The sequence below is a fragment of the Siniperca chuatsi genome, linkage group LG7 (genome assembly GCF_020085105.1).
Source record: "Siniperca chuatsi isolate FFG_IHB_CAS linkage group LG7, ASM2008510v1, whole genome shotgun sequence".
Classification (NCBI taxonomy): domain Eukaryota; kingdom Metazoa; phylum Chordata; class Actinopteri; order Centrarchiformes; family Sinipercidae; genus Siniperca; species Siniperca chuatsi.
Genome location: NC_058048.1, coordinates 5,468,231 through 5,494,511, shown reverse-complemented (window position 1 = coordinate 5,494,511; position 26,281 = coordinate 5,468,231). Strand labels below are relative to the sequence as shown.

The 26,281-nt window shown below is 40.8% G+C and overlaps 1 protein-coding gene across 2 annotated transcripts in view; it reads right to left on the bottom strand.

Annotated features, from left to right (window-relative positions):
* The window catches only part of lrrc75a (leucine rich repeat containing 75A), a 58,333-nt gene extending 32,135 nt beyond the window's left edge, over positions 1-26,198 (bottom strand). Inside the window, exons 1-3 of one of the 2 annotated variants that reach the window (XM_044201869.1) lie at positions 25,852-26,198; positions 24,016-25,100; positions 10,898-11,026 (exon numbers count right to left, since the gene is read on the bottom strand). In XM_044201869.1, the coding sequence (XP_044057804.1) occupies positions 10,898-11,026; positions 24,016-24,264 (378 nt within the window). In that variant the 5' untranslated portion in view covers positions 24,265-25,100; positions 25,852-26,198. Of the gene's footprint in view, positions 1-10,897; positions 11,027-24,015; positions 25,771-25,851 lie in introns of those variants that run through there. The other variant, XR_006378523.1, reaches the window with a different exon arrangement.
* Positions 26,199-26,281: the final 83 nt, after the last annotated feature.

Genomic DNA, 26,281 nt, shown 5'->3' with positions numbered 1-26,281 from the left:
TTTCTCATTTTTCAAATTAAATGAAGTGATAATGATTCCCGTAGAGAAACTGTGAGGATGTTCTTGTAAATGTATCTGTGTGGTCGAGCGTTGCAAAAAAGTTGAGGACACGTTGTACTTATCATGTAAATTCACATTTTTAGATTCATAGTGAATGAACACATTTTCATAATTTTTCATATTGTCACTTCTTTTCTTGTCTCAGTACTCTGCTCTGCTATCTGTAACTCCTGTTTATTTCTTTTATTCATATATATATTTTACTTAAAGCTGCACTGATCAATATTTTTATAATAACAATGGCTCAAATTACTATGTGTAATGTGAAAGCGATCATTAGCAGAGACAAATCCACAGAGAAACTCTGTAGTTTTCCTCAGTTCTACAGAGTATTTTAGCATCTTTCAGCTCATTGTTTTGGGTTTATGGCCCACAGCTGTTTTGGTTCACCCTCTTTGCTCTCATCAGCATTGGTTCTAGCAACAGCAAGCTGATGCTAGCTGTTTACAGCAAAACAGCTGTAAAAACCCACTGTGCACTACCTACCCAGCACCAAACAGCAGACAGACAAAGTTATCTACTGGCTGGTGAACATCGTGGAGCATTTAGCAGCTAAAGAGCCAGGTATTTCCCTCAGGAGTTGTTGAAGACCAAAACAGAGCAAAAAGAGAGTGAATATTGGACATTAACATTCATCAGGTGGATAAAAATATGACTTCAAATTAATGATAAAGTTGCTCACTGTATGCTGGATGTGAAACTAGTCTTGTAAGGCTGGTGATATGGTGACAGAAGTGTGTTATCCCATAATATCTTCCTGCTGTTTCACAGTTCCAGTTTTCCTTTAAGGGTTGAGAAAGTCCTGTTACTCCTGGTCTGATGAAAACCTTTTAAAAGGCATTGGATGAACTCAAATATGCATGGATGTCAAGCTAAGAATACAATGCCCTAGCTGCAGAAACATCGACATTTTGGAGATGCGAGGTTTTCATTAGACAGAGATATTATATTCCTGATTATAAAGTATAATTGAAATTTCTAGTCTGCACATTTTAAGGGTCAATATCTAACCAATAACTGATATTTTAACAATATTATATTTTTAGACAAAGATTTTAAAACCTGTGGTTCTTGTTTATCTGTGTAGTCCTAGTTGAGACGTACTGATGTTGTGTTTTGTACCGACACTCATCATGTCTCATCATGTCAGTAAAGCTGCATGAATCGAATTGTGCTGAAGTGAATGAGAGAGAGTTTGGGTCGATGAGAACAGCGGCTGCAGCATCTGGCTGGAGCCTCGCGGCTTCACTGTGGCCTTTTCTACATTTCACTTCCCTCTCATCCCCTTCCTTTTTTCCTCTTTCGCTGCCACTCTCCTAGCTTCTTCTTGGCTCGTCTTTTTTTTCTCTCCTTCTTTCTCGGTTGCCCTGTCTCCCTCGCTCTTCCTCCCCTCCTCTCTCTCGTTACATTATTGATACAGGACACATCTATGAATCTTTCCAGTCTCCAGAGAACTGGTGACCTCTCCTCTCCCTCTGTCTCCATCTTTCTCTCTTATCTATCTGTCTGCTTCATCTCCATTCCTTCCCCTCAGGCTAGCCTGCTGATAAAGTTAGTTTGCACAGTACAAATGGAACCATTACTTTAGTCCTATTTTTCACTGCATGCCCTGCATGCTCTGGTAAATTACTGCTAAACTGTTCCTCCATTCTGCAGATGAATTGTTTGGATAATTCAATCTTATTGCTCTTGTTTCAGCGGTCAAGAGGTGCAGGGGAAAACCTGGCAGACAGCTGACTCAGAATCGTGGCCGGATCGCTGATGTCAGGAAGAAAAGCACTCAATGTGCTCTACAGGGACGTAGATATCACCGCGGACACTGATGTCTGCTGTATTTTTGTAACAAAACGTAAACAGCTATCTGCGCTAGCAACAAAAGAAAGCAGTTTATTTAGCATCGTATTTTAGAAAATTCTGATGAAAAGTATAGTATATAAGTAATATAAGTGTGTGGAACATACTCTTATAGCATACAGACAGACAGCGGAAAAGCGGATTTTGCTGCAGGAGTGGTTTGAGAAGTTTCTATGGACACTTCGACACTTTATAGTAGGCCTATAGTATTAAGCTACAAACATGTTCAGAGCCATTTCTTCAAGTCGAGTGCTGAGTTTGGTGCTGGGCAGGTAGTGTACGGTGGATTTTTAGAGCTTTTTCGCTGGGAAGGATGCTGATGAGCGCAAAGAGTGGACCAAAAACAGGAAAGTTGCAAAACAATGAGCCAAAAGATACTAAACAGCCCCTTAGAGCTGAGGGCTGCCAAGTTAGTGTTGTCACTACGTGTGGCATCTTACACATTGCACACAGTCATTTGATTAATCTGTTTTCATGTGCTCTCATGCAAGTGATTCATTCCTGGATATTACTGGATTGATAAATGCATCAAGTATAGGCTACTAAACTGCTCAGAAGGCAAACTTAAACATAACAAAAAAACATTTTCTTGGTGTTTGATGAAAGGTCACTCTCGAGATTAAAGAAAAGAGCACAAACTGACAAAAAAAAAATCATCAAAAATCAAAAATGCACAAGTAAAACTGGACTAAATCTCAAACTTTCATTGTCTAAAACTGGACGAAATTACAGAGTAAAACCCAACTAGTTGTAACAATAATCAAATTACTTAATGTAACTGAAACTAATTCACACCCAAATGCTAAATTTAACACTGCAGTCAGCACTTCTGATCATAGGGACAAAACAAGATTTCAACAACACAACATGACTTTTTTCTCGCCAACAGCCGGTAGAATATGCAAAGAAATTTGACAATACAATTTTGCTGTGAGTTATTTGGAATAAGTACTATTTCTGCCAAATATACTGTGAAATAACAGGAGACACGGAATCCTTGTATATCTTTAAAATTATTTGGGCATGAAAATGATCAAATTTCAAGGTTAAATTAATTAAAGTTTTGGTAAGTAGTCTTCAAAACACACATCTGTTGGATCCTAATGTTAACCACAGAGACAAGACAGCCTCTGACAGTTGGATGAGACAGACAAAGAGCTCCAGCACAGACACAATGATGGATAGGCTGAAACGCTGTGTGTGTGTGTGTGTGTGTGTGTGTGTGTGCGCGCGCGCGTGTGCCGTGGTGATTTATGAGTAAACAATAACTTGCCAGTATTCCTCATTACACACACAAGACAGGAAGGAAGAAGACACATCTACACATCTACAGATCAGGCACAATAATGGACAACCATTTGAGATGATTTAAGACTAAAATGAAATCTGTTACGGATTTAAAAATTTAAGAATGCGCAGTGAAGACAAACATCATAACTTTAATGCCACATTTACATTGGAAATTAATAGAAAGCATTACAGAAAGGTGTCAGTAGCTTATCGTCCATCCATGTACTGTGAGCATGGATTCAACTCCATGACCTCAGCCCCGCCGGATGTAACCTAACAGGAGGGTGAAATGATGAATGAATATTAAATGATAAATCTTCCACATGTACAGTAACGTTAGCCGCTTACTTTGCAGGGATCACCGTTGTAGTTTATACCCGTCGAGGCTGAGGTCATAAAGTTGAATTCGCGGGCATGGTTCAGCAAAGCGGGGCCTTGGTTTATTAATCAGTTCGCACAGATTTCCACATCAATATTTCTTTCTACCACATGACCCCTGGGGGGCTCCGTACCATCGCCAGACAAGAACATCAAAATTGGATGATTCTGCAAAACCTTGGATTGGCTTTTAACAATATCTGTACATGTACAGTACATGGCTGCTGAAGTGTGGTTACGGAAAGACCATGGTTACAGTTTAGAATTGCAAGGCTACGACGGGATGCAAACTCCACAATTGTTAATACTGAAAAATTGAACTCTTATCTATTTTCTATCCATATGTTTGAATTAAAGCGGCTGCATCTGATATTTTGTCCCTGACAAAACAAAGAAATGCATAAAATAAATAACAAAATAAATGATGGTTATCATTCAAATCAGACACCAAATATCAGGTGGTGGGCAGTGCTGATTGGCTCATATCTGACATTTAATGAAGGGTCAGTATCAGCAGGGTCAAACACACACACACCTACACATACAGACACAAATTTTTCTTTTGAGCTAAGTAAAGCTGCGCAGTGAGCTGTTGGTTTCACACAGACGGATGGATGGAACGACTCAGAAGACAAGTGGGAAACAGAGATGACTTAAAAGCTGCAGACAGGAGACAGAAGAGGTGTGAAATGGGAAGAAAAAAAGAGGTAAAAGAAAGAGACAAAAAGAGAAAATAACAGACAACACCGAGAGAGAATCACAGCAGCTGCAGTGACAAAGCAGCCCAGCTTTCAGCTGCTGGAGGTGCAGATTCACAAACCACCCTGCTTAGCTGGAGTCTCCACTGCAATGAAAAGACCTTTCACACTCCCTATGGAGGCTGCTGTGTATGTGTGAGTCTGAGGAGAAGAGTGTGTGAGCATGAGAGACAAAGTGGAAGTGGAAGGGAGAAACTGTGTATGAGCAAGTCTGTGCGCATGTGTGTTTTTATGTACATGTGCGTTTGCCTGAGTGTGTTTTCTTGTAAAGGGAGTATGTGCATGAGGTGTCTGCATGCGTGTGTGAGCATCACTCTGCCAGTGTTGTGTGTGTGTGTGTAAGTGTGTGCGTCTGCCAGGAGGGATATTCCACAAAAGGAGGATTAGTGAGTTAACAGGACGTGTTGCAGTGATATTCAGAAATCCTGGATTTTCTTTTCAAAAAAATCTAACTGTGCTTGCTCTGAGCTCTGAGTTGGCTTCTGCCCTTTCCTATGCGCCCTGTACGGCATGTTTTACCTGTGTCGTAATCATATTCATTTCCCCTTCAGCCTCAAATCAGGTGATATCACTGACCCGTGATATCATGGGCCAAACTGTGATGGCCTCCACCCCCAACTGAGCAGTGTCATTGGATTAAACTGACTGGTTCAACAGCTGTGGTCATGCAGGCGACTAGAAAGAAAGTTAGTGAGAGGCTTTTAGTGCTTTAGTATCTGGTGATCAATGTAAGCGTTTCAGTGGTTTTAAGATTCGTTCCACCCCTACATTCCTGTTCTTGCCTTCATCTAACAGAGAGACGCCTCAGAGTTTACTAATTGCTCTGCTGCAGCTTTATTGGAGCTGCATTTACTTTATTACCAAACTGCTAATGCAAATTTCTTTCTGCTGCTGATCTCATTACTTTTGAACCACAGGGAGGCTTTTATTGTGAAGCAGCTACAGGAAATGAACAATTATGTGTCACCTAGGCTGTATGTGAAATCACCCCTATTGACTACTATATGCACTATAGTGTCCGAATGACTGAATGTGGACTTTTTGCGCTATTTAGAGCACAATGGAACAAAAAGAGTAGCGTCCATGGCATGTACACCCATGATGCACTGCGATGTGTTGCATTTGGTAGATGTGAAAATTACTGTAGTGTGACACTACAGCTGTCAGTGATGACGCAAAATGATGATGATTTATAAATGTACACTGAGTGTCTGTTATATAGGGAGTACCCCCCGCCCCCCAAAGAAGAATTCTAAAGGAATTATGACTGTTGAGACAAAATTATAAAATAGGAAATCCAGTTTTTGACTTAGTATCTCATAATTTTGACTATTATTTTATTCCAAACTTTTCATCTGTTTTTGTTTCTTTTTCTGTCAGAAATGGATTTTCCTAGCTATCGACAGCTATTGTTCATTAAAAATGCGTCTACACAACAAGATGTGGACATTTGCTTGGGCCTGTTTTCTCAGTGGATCAGTTTGAACACCTGCAGGTGACAGGTGCTTTCTGCACTTTCTGCAAACCACCAAACCTCCAACACATCATCAAGGTAAACAACACCTTTTGCAATGCCGTCGTGTTGTATATAAAACCACCAGCGCCATGCCTGCATCATGACCTCTGATGCCAGTTGCTCACAGCATGGCAACAGAATCAGCTGTTTATATAGTTAACTGAAGTCACACTTCTCCAGCCCTCTTTCTAGAAATACCCCCTTGGTCTATATTGCATGCATGTCAACTCTTATTCTCTTTCTACATTGTGTGATTATGATATTATTTGAAACTAACATATAACACGTCCAATAACTCAACACAGTGCATTACATTAAGAGCAATATATTGGCTTGCTAACGTTGAACTTTGAAATGAAAAGAACTTTAATTAAAAAACTGTTTAGTCCTCATTTGATTGGATGACGGATATGATGTAGTTTGATGGATTTCATATTTACTGTAGAATCGATCAATACCACCCTGGCTGTCTATGGGAAGAGATACTGTGAGTGTGCATGAGTGTGTTTTATTACTGATAGTAGCAGCATTATCCAGGGCTTCACTGGAGTGTGTTTTATGTATGTTGTATGAGTAATACTGTAAATGAAATCAAATCATTGCATGCGCAGACCTCCGCCAAGGCCAGTCTTCTATGATATGCAACTCTGCAAGCGCAACCACTATACTTGTCTGGATATATTTCCAAAACTATTATATTACAGTATGTTAAACAAGCGCGCTGTGGTTGTAACAACAAAAACTGCGGACAAAGCAGGTGGAAATATTGCTTTTCTACTTTTTACTCGAGTTGTTGTCAGCTCGAGTAAAGTATTACCTTCACTTCACCTGGTTCGCTGCTCTGCTGTCCGCTGTGTGTGTGTGTGTGTGCGTGTGTGTTGGAGCTGAGCCCCGCCCTCGGTCAAACGCGCAGAGAAGAGGCCAGAGAAGCTAGGACGACCATAAAATATTTTTTTTTACGGATCTGCATGATCCACGTGGCTCACATTTTCAGGTCAGAAAATCCGGAATTCCGGATTAATACCGGCTGCATTTGTTTCTACAGTGATGTACGAGGTGGCTGTTATGTTTTGTTGTATGTAAGTCGTGGCACACCATTCGCTTTAATTACGACAGGTTCGCACATTTGTGCGAATACAGTTCATTTTGCCATAGACACCGGTGTCATCTCGCAATGTTAACGAAAATGAAGCCCATGCTACACCCTTCCACCAAGGTTCATGAAAATCGGGCCAGTAGCTTTTCTGTAATCCTGCTGACAGACAAACAAACAAACAACTATGTGTTTGGATACTGAAATATAGAATATTTTGCTGCCGTTTGTGGCATATAATGACTTTTTTGAGTGATTCATTGGTAATGGCTGATTGTTTCAGGGTCTCTTTCTCCTTTTATCTCCCTGGATGATCCATAAATATAACATAGAGAGGATTAACACTGATGTAATTAATGATGATGATTATATTTCTATTTATGCACCACCACAACTACCTCAATCTATTAATCCTGTCTCTTAACCCAACAGGTTTTCAGTCCCTTTGTTTATTTGTGGAAAGGTGTCATTAATCCTCCAGCAGTTTGACTGTGTTTATATTCATCAGATGGATTAATCAGGCTGTGAGGTGGGAAAAACTCATTCAATCAATTCTCTGTTTTCTGGACCGGAGTATTGACTGAAACATAACGGACTGAAAGAGGAGGTCCATATGAAGTCACAGTCACAGTCCTGTCACAGCGTATTTGCAATGGTCATGTTTTCTGATCTCTTCATGTGCATGTTAACAGCATGACTGACAACTTAAAAAACAGCAATACCCACAACCGCAGCTGTATAAAGTAACACTGGCAGGTGGAAGTGAAGCAAACAACATCCTTAAACCATGTTCCCTCTGCACAAATGCGGTGTTATCGGCTGCCCGAAGGCAGAGCGGGGTATGTGTGTTGGGTCTCTGAAGATACTCTTGTGCTTTTGTGGCACTGCTTGATGGAAATTTCCTCTGTGGAGGGAAGCTGTCAACCAATGTGTCTGTGTGGCTTTGCAGTCTTTGGGGCTACAGTGATGATTAGGATGTAGGGATGCAAAATGTAAAGAGTAACTTAACGCTAGTAACTCAAATCCATTTTGTTTGAGTCAGTAATTTATGCATACAATCACTTTATTAATACCATCAAGTGATTTTGAAGAATTCTGTACTCATTTCCAAAAATGCCTGGTTCTCCACACCCAGGACAAGGCAATGTCTCGTTCACTCCATTATCACCTGACTTTGCAGTTCCCCAACAGCAGCAGGCAGCTGTTTTCAGCAATCACTGATAAAGCCACTGTACACTAGCTGAACATAGTGGAGCATTTAAGAAGAGCCAGATATTTCCCACAGCTTTAGAGTGACAATATGTCAATATTATGTTATCAGCTTGTTTCGCTGCCCACAAGTGGCCAAAAAAAAAAAAAAACATTTACCAATGCAAGTTCATTATTTCAATCATTATTTTAAGTGAAATGAAGTGATATCATTGCTCAAAATTGCTGCAGTCACGCCACCTGTCATTATTAAACAGAATTCAAGAGGCTAAAAATAATAATTCTGCACACATTCCATAAAACAAAGCCTACCAAATTCTTGTGTCAAGATAAAAAGGCTTAATCTAGTACAAAAATAAAGTAGATTGAGCTCCTGACAACAGACAAGCTGTAATATTGTTATTTAAATGAAAATTGCAGTGAACAGGGAAGTGATTCTGCAAAGCTAAGGGTTGCACAATGAAATTTAAGTACACTCACCAGTGACAGCATTGCAAATATTCAATGATAACAAGTGTGCAAATTCTGTATAATTTTTTTGCAGCAAAAACTGTACTTATATAAAGATGATTTTGGAAAAAGATGTATGGCATTCATAGATGCTGCATTAACATTTTATGAGAAGCGGTGAAGCCTCAAATATCTTTGATACCAAGTTCAGGAAAGTAAAAGAGAACAGCGATCAGACGTGTCAGACAGGAAGGACGGAGCAGAACGAGGGAAATAACACCTCTCTCTGTCTCCTTCTGTACTTCCTCTCTCTTGTTGCGTTTCTCTCCGCACATAACAACACCCGCTCTGGTGTTTGTCTCAGTCTTGCTCTGCTCTTCTCAGCCTCTCTGTGTTCACTTATCATGAACTGTACACAAAACCCTTCCCTTCGATTTCCTCTGCAGCTTCTGCATGTGTGAAGAGTCTCTGGCAGAATGTGGCTCGTTCACCTATAACGAGCACCGTATCACAATCCAAATCTGGTTCATTTTTCAGTGAACACAACATTTTCACCAATGAAAGCTCTTCATACAGCGTTACTATGGAAGTTTTTATTGGACTTTATTAGTTGTAACCCACAGAAGACAATCCACAAACGTGAACCATGACCCACTAATATTTCACTATGCAGAAACATTATTTTTTTATTTGGGTTGTGTAAAGTCATATCCACAAAAATACAGCGCGATTTGTAAATATGCATAAATTAAGGCAGATAACCACAGAGTCCAGTTCATTTTATAATGGATATTTGTGTTGTGATATTTAAACAAACCATCCGTCAACAAATAACGGCCTCTTGTGTATCAGACCGGTCTCTTGGGAGAGCTCCAGCCCGCTCACAGCGGGGTCTGGGAGCGAGCAACCCAAAATTCCACAGATAAATAGGAGGGAAGTCACAAATGCCACGTGGCCCAAAAGCTGACAGGAAGCAGTCTACAAATGTGCAAAACCGGTTTCACATGTAAAAATGAATTCACAAACGCGTAAATATCACTTTACATGTATTCGTTGTGGTGAAACTATTTACATTTGTAAAACTTATGTGAAATTAAAATATGTTTTGACAGAGTAAGTTATGCCTATTTGCAAATTGTTCTGTATTTTTGTGGATATGACTTTACATGTTTGTGCATTGTGAAATATTTGTGGGTCATGGTACATTTGTGGATTGTCTTACTAAAGTCTAATAAAAACTTCCATATGTTACCAGTGTTCATTTTGGCACATGATTTTGATTTAGTTTTAGTCTTTTGAAAAAAATGTATATTCGTTTTATTAAATTTTTAGTCTTTTCATTTTTCTTAGTTTTTGTTTGTTTTGGGGGGGGGGGTTTAGTCTCATTTGATCATTCAGAAGCTCACCTGTTCACTAAAATACCGATCGCTTTCTGGGTTTAGCTTGAGATGAGAAGCTAAAACATTAGATAACATTAACACAGTTACATTCCTTTAGCTAACATCTAGAGAAAGATTTAGCCGGCTGACCTGTGACATTGTACACCTTTTTATAAATGACAGCGTGCTAGCCTGCATGTTTTCGTGGTTTGTCCCAAGTGTTCTATTGCGGGTTCTTGTCTAATTTTCAGTGGGACTGTGGGTGAATTTACCCCATAAATCAATAGACACACATCGCTCACACATAGATTAGAACAATTATCTTATCATCTCAGAAAATCATTTGCATCACTTAAGGCAGCCGGAGAGATGTCATCCAGAGGTCTAGGAATAATATGATAGCTGTTTCTCAGATCTAGATGGCTTTTTACAGTAAATAGATTCAAATTGGCTCAGCACTGGTTTAAAATAAGTCTTCTAACACAGCCAGCATTGGGACAACAGTGTTTCAGCACAATGCTGCAATTACACATCAGGCCTTTTAATTCCTATCTTCATCTCCATCACTCCTCCTTCCTCCCTCCATTATTCATCCAGTATGGCTGCTGTCACGCTTTCTTTCCCTCTCTCTCCCTCAATGACATACCGGACTACATGAATGAACAAACACAAGGAGCTGTAGTTCGTTCAAGGACACACACAGCCACACAACCACTTAGAGCACTTCCGTAACCTAATAGTGTCAGACAAAATGAGTCACCAGATCATCTGATAGCAGCAACGAAATGAATCAAATTGGACTGTGTGTGAGAGAGAGAGAGAGAGTGCGCACAAGTGTGTTTACTGTAATTGGCAAAAGTATTCTTCACGTTAGATGATTTTTACGTGTGTGCGTGTGTGTGTGTCCTACCGTCTTGGGGCAGTGGACATATCGTGCCAGGCTGATGATCAGGTCGTGCGTGATGGGGTCAACCAGGTTTCTGAAGCTGGCGTAGCGGTACAACACATCATCCAGAGATGTTGACTCCATGCCCAGGTCCTACACTCACACACACACACACACACTGAATAAGACCATCATATCCTCATATAAGCAATTGTACATATAGTACTTATATAGGCAGCCCTATTGACCCCTATAGGCAAGGCAATATATTTATATACCACATTTGATTCGCATGGGAAAAAAATGAGAAAATGTAATGAGCTTTACATTAAAACAAACAAAGAAACGAAAGGAAAAAAATACCATTTAAACAATACTGATTATTGGTCACACACGCACACACACACACACACACACACACACACACACTACATGTTTTTTCTTTATAAACAAACATAAAAAGGTACAAATTCATTCATGCACACAGAAATACACGCATACACATAAGTGTCTTGTGTGTAAATGCAAGGCAAAATTTGAAAGGCTTTTACATTTTCCATGCTACTTTGTAAACTCGCTGACCCCCTAACGCATTAAATTAAAGCCTGTTGAATTGCTTCCAGCTGTCTGACTGTCTGCTTGCTGGTGAGGGAAAATCTAAAATTTGTCACATCTCAAGCTCAATCAAAGCTGACGACGCAGAAACCTGCTGGCGGAGCTTCACGCATGAACAGTGGTCTTGTTAAATCTTAAAAAGTCAACATGAATGACAACTCCAGACCCAGAAGAGGATTAGACCGGAGCAGTTAAACATATTTTGAGTAATGTAACAAAGCTGCTGTCACTGAATTCAATACTAAGTCAAAGCACAGTGCTGGCTGTACATATTCAGCCTTCCACCAATTGTTTTACAATAATAATTTAGATTACCCATCATGCTCCATTTTCTGCATATAGGAACAAGATTTAAAGACTAAAGCATCATTAGGGGGCCCTGAAATCTGCAATATTACTTCTTACACACTATAAAAGTGCTGGACACAACGACATGATGGCAATTTTGCGGTTCTTAGAAACGTACTCCGAGTAGGACAAAAAATGTAAAGTTGTGAGGGAGTAAAGGAGATCATGGGCTTCCTTGATAGCATGGATGTGCTCATTTCATGGCAATCTACCTATTAGATTATGAGAAATCCTGAAATCTTGTCCTCGCTCACGCAGTGTGCAAAATGGAAAGGTTTAATCCTCTGGGCAATCTGCCCATTAGATATTGACATTTCTAAAATAAAAGCGGAACATTTATCTCGATGGTGGCACTATAAAAAAGTTGTGGTCATCAAAATAATTGTCATTCATCCTCTGGGGACCATGCTCAAGCCCCAGGGTTAAGACCTTGTGACTTGTTTTTACAATTTTTAGCTAGTGTGTTCATTTTTAGCCATGCTAGTGGCAAGGCTCTATGGATGTCTTTGGTCCTGAAATAGCTTGACAACTAATCGGCCTAAAGTTTTGTACAGATATTAATGGTTTCCAGAGGATAAAGTCTAATGTCTTTGGTGATCCCCTGACTTTTCATCAAGCGCCAGCATTTAGTCAAAATTTGTCCCATACTTTGGTTTATACCAAATCGCCTGCAAAACTAATGACATTCCTAAAAACCTTAGCTGTGTGTTTAGTGCTAATTATCAAATGTTAGCATGCTAACATGCTGAACTAAGACAGTGAACATGGTAAACATTATTTCTGCTAAATTTCAGCATGTTAACATTGTCATTGTGAATACGTTGGCATGCTGACGTTAGCATTTAGCTAAAAGCAGCACTGTATCTAAGTACAGTCTCACAGAGCTACTAGCATGGCTGTAGACTGTTAATCTCGTTACTTCAATACCTTTGGATTTATAAGTATTCTACATTTTCAAATTAATCAATTACAGAGCACAACTTTTTAAGAATATTTTGACGAAAAAATGTACTTCACTTGTGCCGCATTCACGTCGTATTGTATACGTGGCAGAAACTGTTCATGTCAACCTCCGACTTGTAATTCCGAGTTGGAGCTATTGTAAATTTATGACAGCTATATTTCCCCCTTGGTGAAAAGAACTACAAAGTGTCAACAAACCTGGAGCAATCACTGGCAGTTAAATTGAAATAAAATACAATATTGGAACTAATACAAACAATTTAGCAAATTTAAAAGAAGCTATATACTATTTATTTGTATCTAGTTTCACTTGTTAGCGAGCAGCTACAAATATGTAACACAACAACAGGAGTTATCTAACTGGAAGGTTGGGACAGAGTGCGACCATCAGCGGGTTCAGCGGGACGTTCAGGGTGACAGCGACGTTCAAGTAACACAGTAAACAAGCCAAGTTAAACCTTCGAGCTAATGCGTGCTGATTACGCTAACGATGGATCGGAAATGTGAAACATTTTTTGCCGAGACTATATTGCATTAAGTTGCTGTGAGCTGTAACTCAGGCAGAAGATAATGTTATCTCGGAGCCAGGGCAAGGCCTCTGGGCAAGGCTTCTGTTCCTCCAGGCAGCTGCCTCCTTCTCACTCAGACTCAGCCTTGATCTGGGTCCGCAGCTTACGCAGTCCTGGGGTCAAAAAAAGAACCATGTCTAAATCTGTACTCTCGGTTTAGAAATCCATAATTCCGTGGACACAGATTATGAATCCGAGAGAACAGATATACACATGGCTCTTTTTTTTTTCTCAGCTGACCCCAGGGGGCCCCATATGCCCGTGCCCGTAGTATAATGTACTACTTGACGTAGTGGAATGATTTTACCCTGGAGAGCAGCGTGAAAGCGAGGAGCATTCACTCTGCACACTAACTAACAAAAAAAAACCCAAAAAAACCCCTAAAAACGAACGCTCGACTTGAAGAATCTCAGTCGACGGTGATTCGCAACTTTCAGGGGGCAGACCTATGCAACACCATCTGCTGCAGAAGGCCATGAGATGTGGTTGAAAGCTTTGGAGACAACAAGTAAGTTGGACCTTGTGTTGAGATTTTTTGTTTGTTTCCAACGTCCAGAATGAACCTTAATGCTTAATTATGATATTTTAATAAACTACTTGTATAGATTATTAGAACACTTTCCTTTCAACACTGTTTAACACTTGGGGAAATGCATGTCCATATTTACATTCTGGAATGTTTAGATATCTTTATTCACATTTTAATATTATTACACATTATTATTATTACATTCAACTCTGTGAAGTCAAGGTTTGTTTACACACACACACACACACACACACTACTCTCCCACATCAAAACCTCATAGCGTTACCAGATCAGCCCTTTGGCTGGTAACGAGGCCATGATTCTGCATTACATCAACGATACGTACTGTCTGCTCTGGCACAACACAACACCTAATGGGTCTGCTTTTCTATCTTCACCACTCATTTTGCTGCTAATGCCAGCCGGCTTGAAACACTTTCTGGGAGAATGAATTTTCGTGTGTAGCTAAGTGCAGGCTCATAATGTCTGCAGATCTACTTTTGTGTGCGTTTGGGTTTGTTTGTGCAGACAGGTTATAGCCACTTAAGTGACAACAGGGCCGACCATGTTTGGAGAGAGAGAGAGAGAGAGAGAGAGAGAGAGAGAGAGAGAGAGAGAGAGAGAGAGAGAGAGAGAGATGCTCAGTCTCCTACAGAAAGGTATGACTCACTGAGGTTTCCATGCTGCCTATTGTTTTGCGTAGGAGGGGCAGTAAATTATGACAGGCTCTTTGACTGAAAGACACACACACGTATGAATCAGCTGCTATATTTTCAGATGAGAGCGACATTAATAGCGACGTAGCAGATGAGAGAAACCTATGATTAGTGCATCAACAGGTGTATGTTGTGATATGTCCTGATGGTCACCAGGATACACAGACTCACACAGTTTCCAGTTGAGATCACACAGTCACACGTGATGCATTGTGGGGGCATCGTGTCTGAAATTATTTCTGCTTGTGTGTGTGTAAGGACCATTGGCACTACACACCCCTTTCTGGCGGCCATTAGGCCAATCAGACATGCCGAATTGGCAGCAGAGACAGTAGCATGAAAATAATTGGCAAGGTTGCTTTTTTAGTTTTTCCATGATGCTTGGATTGTGGATTATGAATACAGACTACTGACTAGCGGTTGATGAGTCACATAGGTTCTAGAAGTAGTAGTTAAAGAAACTGTTTGACATTTTGGGGAATATGCTTATTAGCTTTCTCGTCGAAAGTTAGATGAGAGGATTGATACCATTTTCATACCTTTACATTAAATATAAAGCTACAGAAACTAAAAAAGCAAACTTGCCAATTATTTTCATGCTACTGTCTCTGCTGCCAATTTGGCATGTCTGATTGGCCTAATGGCCGCCAGAAAGGGGTGTGTAGTGCCAATGGTCCTTACACACACAGGGGGGAAACAGTTAGCCTACTAGCACTTCTAACTTTTACTAATTAACACGTTGTATCTTGTTTGTTTAATTCCTGCATCAAAGCGTATCGAAGTGAAAAACTACAAGCTGTGATTTTCCGAGGAGTTACGTGCTGGAACTATTCCTTGGTCGAGAAAAGTTTAGAGGTGCTGGTAGGTGGATTTTTGGATTTTACTTTGGACAGAGCCATGCTAAGTGTTTTCCCCCTCCAGCCTTTATGCTTAGCTGCTGGTTCTAGCTACACAGTTAGTGTACAGGCGTGAGAGTGATATCAATCTTCTCATCTCACTCTTGGTAAAAACCAATAACCTTTTTCCCAAGATGTCAAACTGTTCAGATGGCCGATGACAATTTGCAGTTTGTAGAAATAAACCATATTCATTACATTTCCCTAATGGCAATATGTCCAGTATAAAAGGAAACCAAAAATCCGAAGCAATACAGATCATTTCTGTGTGTGTGTGTGTGTGTGTGTGTGAGGGTGAGTCAGAGGAGCACACTGCTTATCCTCATAGTGTGATAACGATTTGAAGCGCAATGCAAATAGCTCAACCCTGAATAGAAATTAATCTTCCAGCTCGCTCTAATCTGAATCCAAACACGAGAAGGTTTACGAACCAGCAATTAATGTATTCGCAACAGAGTGCTGACAGAATGTGTGTGTGTTTGGTGAGAAGGTCTGCAATTGTAAAAAGTAAGAAATTGTGGAACACATTGAAACAATAGCAAACAAAAGACGGGTCAAATGTATTTCGTAAGGTGTACATAAATGGAATCCAGTCTCCACAAAAGCCATACATTATTAACAGTGGCCCCTCATGAAATATATATGACAAGGACAAAATAAAAACGCTAAGTCTACTTCCTTGAACTCTAAGGGGATAGCGTGTTGAGTGCATAAACACACACATAAACCATTTATGGAGGAAACAGTGTGGGCTTTTCTTTCATTAGAAATCACCACCCACACTAATTAGTGCCGGTCAGCATCAAAGCGGTGGACTGCTCCCAGCTGAACATGAACAAAGACGGAGCTGGAGACAGACATGGCAAACATGACGGCTCAAGTGCAGGCTCTTTGGTAATTAAAGAGCTTCATACCCATATATGAAGCTGATATTGACCTTTATTAAAGATCACACACTGACCAGACAGTGTCATCCACCTCTGATAAGGTGGAGGTTCTGTGATCATAACTGATTCATTATTTATTATTATTATTATTATTATTAATGTTTTTATATTGAAGGTCTGAGCAGAGAGCTTTCAAATTAGAAGTCCATGAACTACTTTCTTCATACATTTCATTTTGCAAATTATTGTTTCATTTAAGAGCCCAGTTATTCTGGCTGATTAGACCTCTTCTCAGGTTGACATTTTGATATGTCAGAGGATGAAACCCACAGGTGGAATTAATAACATAAATAATGGCTGCATTCCATTTAGCTGTTCCAGGTCCGGGGTCCTGGTATTGTGCATGCTGGTTCACTGACATGGCTTACTAGGACACTTTGATGGAACTAAGCGATCATTAATGTTATCAGTTCCACCTGTTGCTTTCCTGATACGACACATCAAAATGTCTGCAATGAAAAAGGTCTACAGTGTCTCTTTCCCTGGCCCTGCCATGTGCTGGGGGCATCACAGGACAAAAAGCTGTGGGAGGCGTTATACAAAGTGTAATAATGGATCTTGTGTGCAGCTCCAACTGTCCAGGTGTCCTGTCGTGAACTGTAGTTTTATTAAATAAAATAAACAGCATTTCATAAGCAATGAATAAACCTTTAAACCTTTGCAATGGCACGTTGAAATAACAATATTTTTGAGATGTCTATTTAAAAAGAAGCATCTATCTGAGGCAGCCAAGGGTGAATATTGGTTTAGAAGCTTGTACACTGTAGACGCAACTCACGAAATAAAATAGGGTTCAAAGACACAGCTGTAGTCAAGTAATGTGCTAGCTCATTATAAAATCTGAGGCTAGCTCAGATAAATGATCCTCATATTGTAATAAACTCACCAGCCAGGTGTGCTTGTAAATATTGTGTTTGGCTAACGTTGGTGTGAGTCAGGTCCACTCACCACTTAGCCTTATCTGACAACACATAGCAACAGAAGTTGCAGTGCTGTGGTCAAGTCATATGCTGCATTCACGTGCTGTCAGCAGGATGGGAAGAACAGGAAAACCTTCAGACATTCTCTGAGATGGTCTTGTATTGACACCATAAACCAGATAAATAGCTTAAATTAGTTTAAAAAAACCTCATATTACATATTTGTAGCTGTTTGTTAACAAGTGACCAGATACAAATGTATAAATATAGTGTATAGCTATAGCAAAATAAAAAATCCACCTACCAGCACCTCTAAAGCTCACAAATTAACATGATTATTTCTCGTTTGTAACCATTGGAGACTCCAGGAAATGACTGTGTTATGCCAAGAAATAGTTTCTGCATGTAACTTCCTGTAAAACCCCAGACTGTCATTTTTACATTTTGGTTTTTGTACAAATTAGACAAAAAGATATAAAGTGCTAACTAGTGAGCTTTAGAGGTGCTAGGCAGATTCTGTCTAACTTTGTAAAGTTAAAGGTGGGGTATGCGATTCTAATCCAATACACGTCTTTTGTCAAATCAGTGAATATCTCCTCAGCTTACTTTCTAGTTTGCCAAGATGTGCTGTTGTTGTGACGTTAGCTATAGCAGCAGCAGAGTTGTGTGTATCGCTGTCTGGAGCTGCTGTGCTGGCTCTGGGAAACCTCTCTGGCTGTTAGCTTCGCAGCAGCTACTGTAGCGACAGTCTGCTAACCCCCAACCTAGCAAATGTTAGTTACATTACTTGCTGTGTCGTTGTTCGCTCTATATCATGGTATTAGATTTCACCAAAATGGCATACCCCACCTTTAAGCTAGGTTAATCACCTCCCAGCTCTAGCTTTATAGTTAGCGTACAGACATGGGAGCAGTATCGGCCCTCTCATCTAACTACTGGCAAGAAAGCATGCAAGTGTATTTCACAAAATGTCAAACTATTCCTTTCATTAGCTAAATCAATTGTATTAGTGTTAATATGGGATTTTATTTAGATATAACTGCCAGCAATCGTGCAATTCAGACACTTTTCCACAGATGCACCGATACTTCTGTACTTCTTCTCACCAAGTGGGAGATATTGCTATCTGTGTATGAAAATTGAAAGAACTTAAATTAGCCGGTGATGGAACAGACTGTACAGACTGCAGGCATCACTCACACCACTGTGATTCAAAAGTGCAGCCAAAACAAAGCTGAATCAATCAAACGGCACCATGTTGAGAGACTGCCCTTCAAGTTCTGATAAGACCAAAGGAAAAAGAAAAAGGAGGATGTGTAATTAACAGTACAATGTATTTAAAAGGTTGTAGGCTTTTATGCCATAACTTTCAACAAAAGAGATTTAATTTTTAGAAAGTTTTATCAACACTGGGCAACACCACAGGGAATATAAATAATTAAATTCCCGACCCCAACCCTTGCTGCTGCCTGTGTGTGGATGTAGAGAGACCGAGGGAGTGGCTGGGACTGGGTAACGTCCTCTTGTATACAAGCTCAGTCAGTCCATCTGCAGCCCTCTTTTGGCATAGACGCACATACATTGAAATATTCTGTAATAATATAATATTGATGGTTCAAAAGTGGGATATGTCAAGAATAACTATCCTAGTAACAAAAATAACACCCTGCTAATGAAATAGTATGGTTAATTAATAATTACACAACTCTATACAGACACATACATCACTAAACTACTACTAATAAATCCATCTGCTGATCATGAAATCTGTTCAGGAAGCAACCTTATAATTGATCTGTATTCGTCATGTTTATATTTATGCAAATCATTTGGTAACCAGGACCAGAACTAAAATGCAACAGTGTTCATAATTTTTTTCCCCCTTTGGTCCGGACCAAATGAACCGAACTACAGGTGTGAAAGCACCCGAAATCCAATCATAAACAACAACCTATCAAAAGAAAAAAAAAGAAAGAATTAGCTTCCAGAAAATGATAACAAAGCCAAACAAAAAGAGATTTTCGAAAATTCTAAATTCAAGTCCCTGTTGGCTTCTTCCACTTCATGTGGGCTGTACTTCGAAGGCCATCTTTCCCAGGCTTCAGGCCTTTTGCCAGAGGAGCTTGGTAAGATAAAAAAACAAAGGTAAGTGTTACTTGCAAATTAAAGAACCATGTGACAGAATGTTAACTAAATTGTGTGCACCCAATTAGAAAACAACTGTCATAAATTGAATAAAGTGTGTAATATGTGAACACAAAAGACTGCGTAGTGTCGTTTTTAATGGAAAAATGTCGGTGTAAAATGCGACCATGTATAAAGAAATACTAACACTGGTGGGCAGCGGCTGATGCGGACCCCACAGGTACCAACGAATTCATGAGAGGTCCAGACCTGTCGTACCAGTCGTGTCCGTCTCCACACGGCGGACTTTATGATTTTATTGGCAAATTTCAGGGAAGCAACTTATACATTTCAGTAGTTGTTAGGAAACTTCTCACACCCTGGCAGCTGACTCTGGGTCTTTATGCAGGTTGCTGTCCAGTATCATGCTCCAACAGTGTAACATTATCATACTGTATGCTCCTGTATTTCCTATCTAATGTATCTGTTGATGTCACATGACCGCATGAGGTGGTATTCATCAGGCCGAAACAAGCAATTTACGACCCATTTGTCCAGTTAAGAGAGTTTGGTGAATCTGACTCGTACGAGTAAAGCTCACAGAAGAAAGTAAGAGAGGTTTAGGATAAGAATATGAAAATGATCTTGCATGAGTCCCAATGACTTTCAGCAACAAATATTGACAAATGGCGGCTTCAGTCTTAAAATATTAATGGCGACCACAACTCAACAGCCTCTCATTATCTGACAAAACACTGGTCACTTAGCATAAGATGAGTTAAAAATCCCATGCAGTAAACTAGAGACTGCTGAGGGAACCGCTGAGGACAAATTTAGAGCTGGTGGAGACGCTGCTGGTTTTGGTTTAGCGATCAGGTTCGAGGCAGCCCGAGGGGGAAGTGGTGAAGAGATGCTAGCTTTGGTTTCAAGTTAATTGAAGGGTGGTGATTAAGAAGGTGGCCTCCCCATTAACTCTTAACAGAGCTACTGCTTGATTAATCAATGTCTATTTAGTCCGAGCCTCAAGCCATCGCCATGGTTTCCAGGCAATTAGAGGAGAACCTGGTAACCAGCCAAGAGTCACTCTCCTATCTTTCACAAACAAACTCTTCTGTCATTTTCTCTCTTTTCTGAGTGTTGTCTTCCAATGGCTCTGTAATCACTCACCACCTCTTCCTCTCTTTTTCTTCGTTTTTTTCCCCCTCTCTGCTTTCTTCATTCTCAGTAATTGTCTTTATCCAATTCATCGTGATCTGTCCGCACTGTTCTACCAGAGCACAAACCCTCCAGAATATGAAGCCAAATGCGACTGGTGGTTATGTCACCGGAGCTCTTCCAATTTTGTTTTCATGAACCAACATGAAAACCTGTTCTTTTCATCCTTTTAAGTTCATCCTCCATCGAGTTAGGGGTAGGTTCAGGGCTGCCGCGAGCAGTCGACGTCATCGATGACGTGGGTACACGAAATAAACCAAGCGAGGACACAACTGGGAGAGTATCATAGTTTGGTCCATGAACTGGTTTACTGACTGTGGAGCAGTGTGACCGGTCTGAACGCCGGACTGGCCACCGCTGCGTGACGTCGGGTTGCATTTCTGAAACCACAGTGTTGACTATTCATTGGTAAGGAGAGCTTTTTAATATCTTTTGTCCTTGTAGCTGTTTAATACACTCATAAAGCCACAATGTCATCTGCCTGCAACCTTTGAAATTCCATTGAATAAGTGTTAAAAAATAAAAAGATTCCACGGGCTCAAAGCTAAGCCATGTGGACTGCTGTTTACACTGTCATACCTTCTCTTTTCTATTGATACTACAGCACAAGCAGCGCTGCTTGGTGCTTAAGTAACACCGTGCATTTCATCATATGAAGAGTGGACGCATTGGCGAGACGAGGAAATATCTTAAATTTATAAATTGTGTCGCTTAATGACAGGAGAAGTGGAGGAGAAGTAGTCCACTAAGTGCTGATAAAGGCTTTATAGTTCACCACAAATCTCCCAGCAGCTGTATCTGGTGCCATAATGGAGGTCCAGAGGAGAGTGGCTGTTTGCAAATAACACCTAAACATGTAACAATGAGGCTAGATAAAGAGAGATACTTGAAAGAGCCAGAGGTCTGACCATTTAAGCTGTTCTCTTCAGATGAGCTACCAGTGGAATAAAAGTGCTACAAGTGCAGTAGCTCATTCTGTCAGGTGGAAAAAACTTGACAAAATGAAAAAAATCTAAGCACATTTATACTATCTGTTCCGATTACAGATGCGTATCGAACCTCAGTATCAAAGTGTTGAAAACTGTCTGAAAACTGTTGTTACATGAAAAAAAGGGTTTTTATAGAAAAACATGTATGTTTCTAAAACTATGGTATCAAAATGTATCTTTTGCTATTGGTACAAAAACTCAGGTATCGTTTCATTTGAAAAATTTCAAATGATACCCAGCGCTAGTCATGATAGGTCGTCCCTTTAAAGAGTTCAACTTTTTTTTTAAAAATACGCTTTTTCTGTTTCTTTCTGAGAGTGAGATGAGAACATCGATAGCACTCTAATGCCTGTGCATTATGTAAGGAGCTGGAGCCAAGAGGCCATTAGCATAGCTTAGCATAAAGACTGTAAGCAGGGGGAACAACTAGCATGGCTCTGTCCAAAGCTCAAATATACACCCACCAACACTTCTGTGCAGCGTCTTTGGTAATTGATTGATTGCCAGATAGGACCGGTCAGTGCAGATTTTGGTATAGAGCAGGTCTCTGCAGGCACAATGGTACCAATCCTGTCAACCTCACTGTGATGATAACTATTCTGTTAAAAACATGTAGTCGATATTTTACACAGAGTTGGAAGGAACGTACAGAAGACCTGAGCCAGTAAGCATGGTTTTAGTCATTTGCAGGTCGGAAGACGGTCATCTAGACATCTGGGTTAACACTGGGCTAAATTTGGTTGAAAAGAGAAAATGTTTAAAAGCCAAGCTTACATTTAACTGTTGATTCAACAGCATTTAAATGACTATATTTCAGTGTGTAGTATTTAAATGCTATTGAAACAATGGTTATGTTGTTAACTAAGGCTGCAACTACCAATTATTTTCATTAACTATTCTTGAAAATGTCAGAAAACTGTGAAAATTGGCCATCACGGTCTTGTTGTGATGTTAATACTGCGTATTTTTTCCCGATCGACAGTCAGAAACCCCAAAGATATAAAATTTGCAATGATCTAAAACAGAGAAAAGCAGCAAATCCTCACACTTGAGAAGCTGAAACCAGCGTATGTTTGGCATTTTAACCTAAGAGACTGCAATTTTCTGTTGATTGACTTAACGATTAATTGGCTGGGTTTTTGTTTTTTTTAGCACTATAAAGAGACATTCCTTTTTCAACCAGATTCAGCCCAGTTTTAACCTAGATGTGTTTTGCCCTGGAAATCACAGAATCAGTGCTTACTGCTCACTTTCAGACTGGAGACTGAGTCTCCTCTCCTGAGGTATTATAGTTTAATCGAGCAGTGACAGAGATGGTAATCCCCCATTCTTAACCATGATGGATGGAGAGGTGTCTTTCGCCTTTAATCCTGTTTGCTTTGCTCCACTCTTTGCCATTGATTCAAGGATTTACAATCTAAATGGATTTGATCAGAAAACTGTAAGTAGTAAAAAATCTCCAAAGCCCAAACAATAAAGTGTGAAAGCAGCGTGTACGTATAAGCTGGAGGCTCTGTTCCCTGTGGTTGAGTCATAGAGGGATAAACAGTGAACACTGGCAGCATATGGATTCTGTGCAGTGCCGTCTATAGGGATGAAAGCTTATATCTGTTTCTCCCTTCACTATCTTCTCTCCATTTCATTATCATCTCGATGATAAACATCTATTCAAATGTGTTACTTTTCATAATTTCACTCCTGTTACGCTCAGCAGCTCCCTTTCTTTACAGCTCTCTAAATCCTCCAATTCAACGGGTGGCATTTTCCCTTTCCTGCTTCTCTTTTGTTTCTCACCACACCAGATTCTTTCAGTCTGCTGCTGGGCTTTCCCTTCTCTCTGTAGCAACAGCAGCAGCAGCAGCAGCAGCAGCAGCCAGCCAAGCGCTGTCTTGAAAGACAGAGAGAGGCTATAAATCGTAGCAGTCTCCACGCTGTACCAGTGCAGCAGAGCCAGGCTGAACACAACAGGTCCAGCCAGCCAGCCAGGGGGGCTCGTGTTGGCTCATGCAGCCAGAGAGGAGGTCAGTTCATCAGTAATGTAGGCAGCCACTTGCTGAATCAGTTTAGTCGGTGTGTCAACAGTCAGTCAGTCAGTCAGTCTGAGCCTGGCTTCTGTTTCAGCATCAGTGATGACATCAGCTGGGGAAGAACCAACATGCGTATGCAGAAAGAAATGAATAGAGGAAGGAAAAAGAAAAGAAACAAGCCAATCGAGGATGTTGTGGTCTTGTGCTAGAAATGTGAACCCGTGACCCCTCAGAGCTTTACTCACTCCTTCACACACACACACACACACACACAGAGCAGCTACCTGTCGGAGTGTCTTGAGCATCTCTGTGGCCTCGTCCTGCTTGCCCTGCTTGGCCATCAGCATCATCTCCTGGATCATGCCGATGCGGCGCTGGTAGGGCGGCGGCGTCCCGCCACGGCTCAGCCGGTCCCCTGACTTCAGCATGAGGGAAGCCAAGATGTCGCCCCGCTCCTTGGTGGGCGTCCGTTTCCAGCTGTGCTGAGGGCTGGCCCCTCCAGGCTCCTGGCCTTTGGTCTGCTTGGCACCCATGGTGCTGCGTTAATGTGAACTGTGATAATAACAAGACTGGTCCCACCGAGCAGTCATGCAGAGGCAGGTTCGATTAACGTTTGAGATACTTTGCTCATTAAAATGTCTGCAGCTGATCAGACCTTTCGAACAGCCTACAGTTTGGGGCTGAAATGTGAAGCAATTTCAAAATGCTCATGAAAAATGTTCATTACCATCCACTTACTCAGAGGAGTGGATGTTCCAAGAGTAGCCTTCTAAATATTACTCCAAAACATTAAGAAGTGGAACTACTAATTTTCTGCTTTTGGGAACTTGTTAATCCCAGAGAGTGAAGCTCAAGTCGGGAACAGGTCGGGGGATGCTGCCTGCAGCATGGCCGCAAACCACGGACACAGCAAAGTCAGGATGCAGGATCCCTACAGTGCAGAGCGTGGCCCGCCCGAGCCTCCTATCCCGAACACAACTTCACCTTAATATTTACCTTCGACAACAGCGTCATCTTCTTATTCTGATCTCCTCTAAAACACAGCCCTCTGTCCTGCAGCGGAGGAGGAGGAGGAGGAAGCGGATCGGGGGACGCGGTGCATGAAGCAGGGCATGACAATGTTTACGTCTCCTGAAGATCACCCCTGTCTGTCTGTCTGTCTGTCTGCTCCTGGCTCTGCCCTGTCCTTCCTCAGCCGCTGGAAGTCATGCACAACCCGCAACAAACACCGCGTTCGTCCTTCTCCAAGGTTGATTCTCCATCCGCTCCGGAGCAGGAAACAGCCGCATCGGCGTCTCGGTCCACAGGCTGTGTGGAGGCTGCAGCTCCGCGGCTTGACAGGAGAGACTGAGGTGTTCCCCTGGTGGGACTGAATTATGTATCGCACCCTGTGTTCAACTGTACCGGGGGCCGCGCAGCGAGTGCACGTGAGCTCCAGTCCTCCCTACTCACACAGAATGACGGGGAGGGAGGGGGGCTGGGACAGCACGAGCATCTTGCACCGCCAAGTTTGCAGTTTCTTAGCTCCTAGACACGACGCTTCCGTCTTCCCCGTGAAGGCGACGTACCGATTAACGAGTCAGTTAAATGCTGCATTGCTAATTTCCGCACATTATATATATATATACATATCTGATCAAGGTGACTCATACCTTTTAAAATCATGCGTGATCTTCTTGTAAAATCGGCATATAGCTGAAGTATCAATTTATTTAAAAATAATGTTTTTTTTTTTTTAATAAATCCTACAAATTAAACTAATTGATGCGTGCTGCTGGCTAGCATACTGTGGCAGAAGTAGGCCACATCAGCACTACAACCCGGGCTCAAAAGTTAGGAGCTTGGATTCTACCGCATAGAAAACTAGATGCAAAATACTCATTTCGAAATGGCCTCGAGTCTTAGCCAACAGGCAGGACGACGTTCATTTTAAACTGGCAGATTTTCCTATCTAGTTTGGTCTTTTGCATAGAGGAGACACAGGCACATTAGCTGTCTTTTCTATGTATTTAAAAGGCTAACATGAGTTAGGATAAAGTAATGGATATATTTTCATACTATATAATGCATTTTTACCTGACCATCAAGTGTAGGTGAAAATATCAGTCAAGTATAATTACCAGTCCATTTTATTAAAGAGATGACATGGACAGAAGTTTAGCAGCGCACATTGCAGTAAATGTGATCACATGGTACACATACTACTGATCTACATACTGCCAGTGAGCGGGGAAAGGACTGCACTGACCTCTGGCGGTGACTGTTTGGAATTCATTAAACCAATAATTATAATGATGTAACACACAGGACCTTGATAAAGTCGAAATATATAATCAAATGAAATATATCTAAAATTAGTAGTAGCAATAGTATAGTATATGACGAGTAACTAGATATACTGGCTTTCAATGTCTGATAAAAGGAAATTTAAAAAAACAACAACTGCAAGCTTTGATTAAAACACATTCAACAGATTTAAAAAACCAAAAGCACATTTTCTTTCCATGTGCAGACGGCATCTGTATTTGCCTTTCTTGCATGTTTAAGACT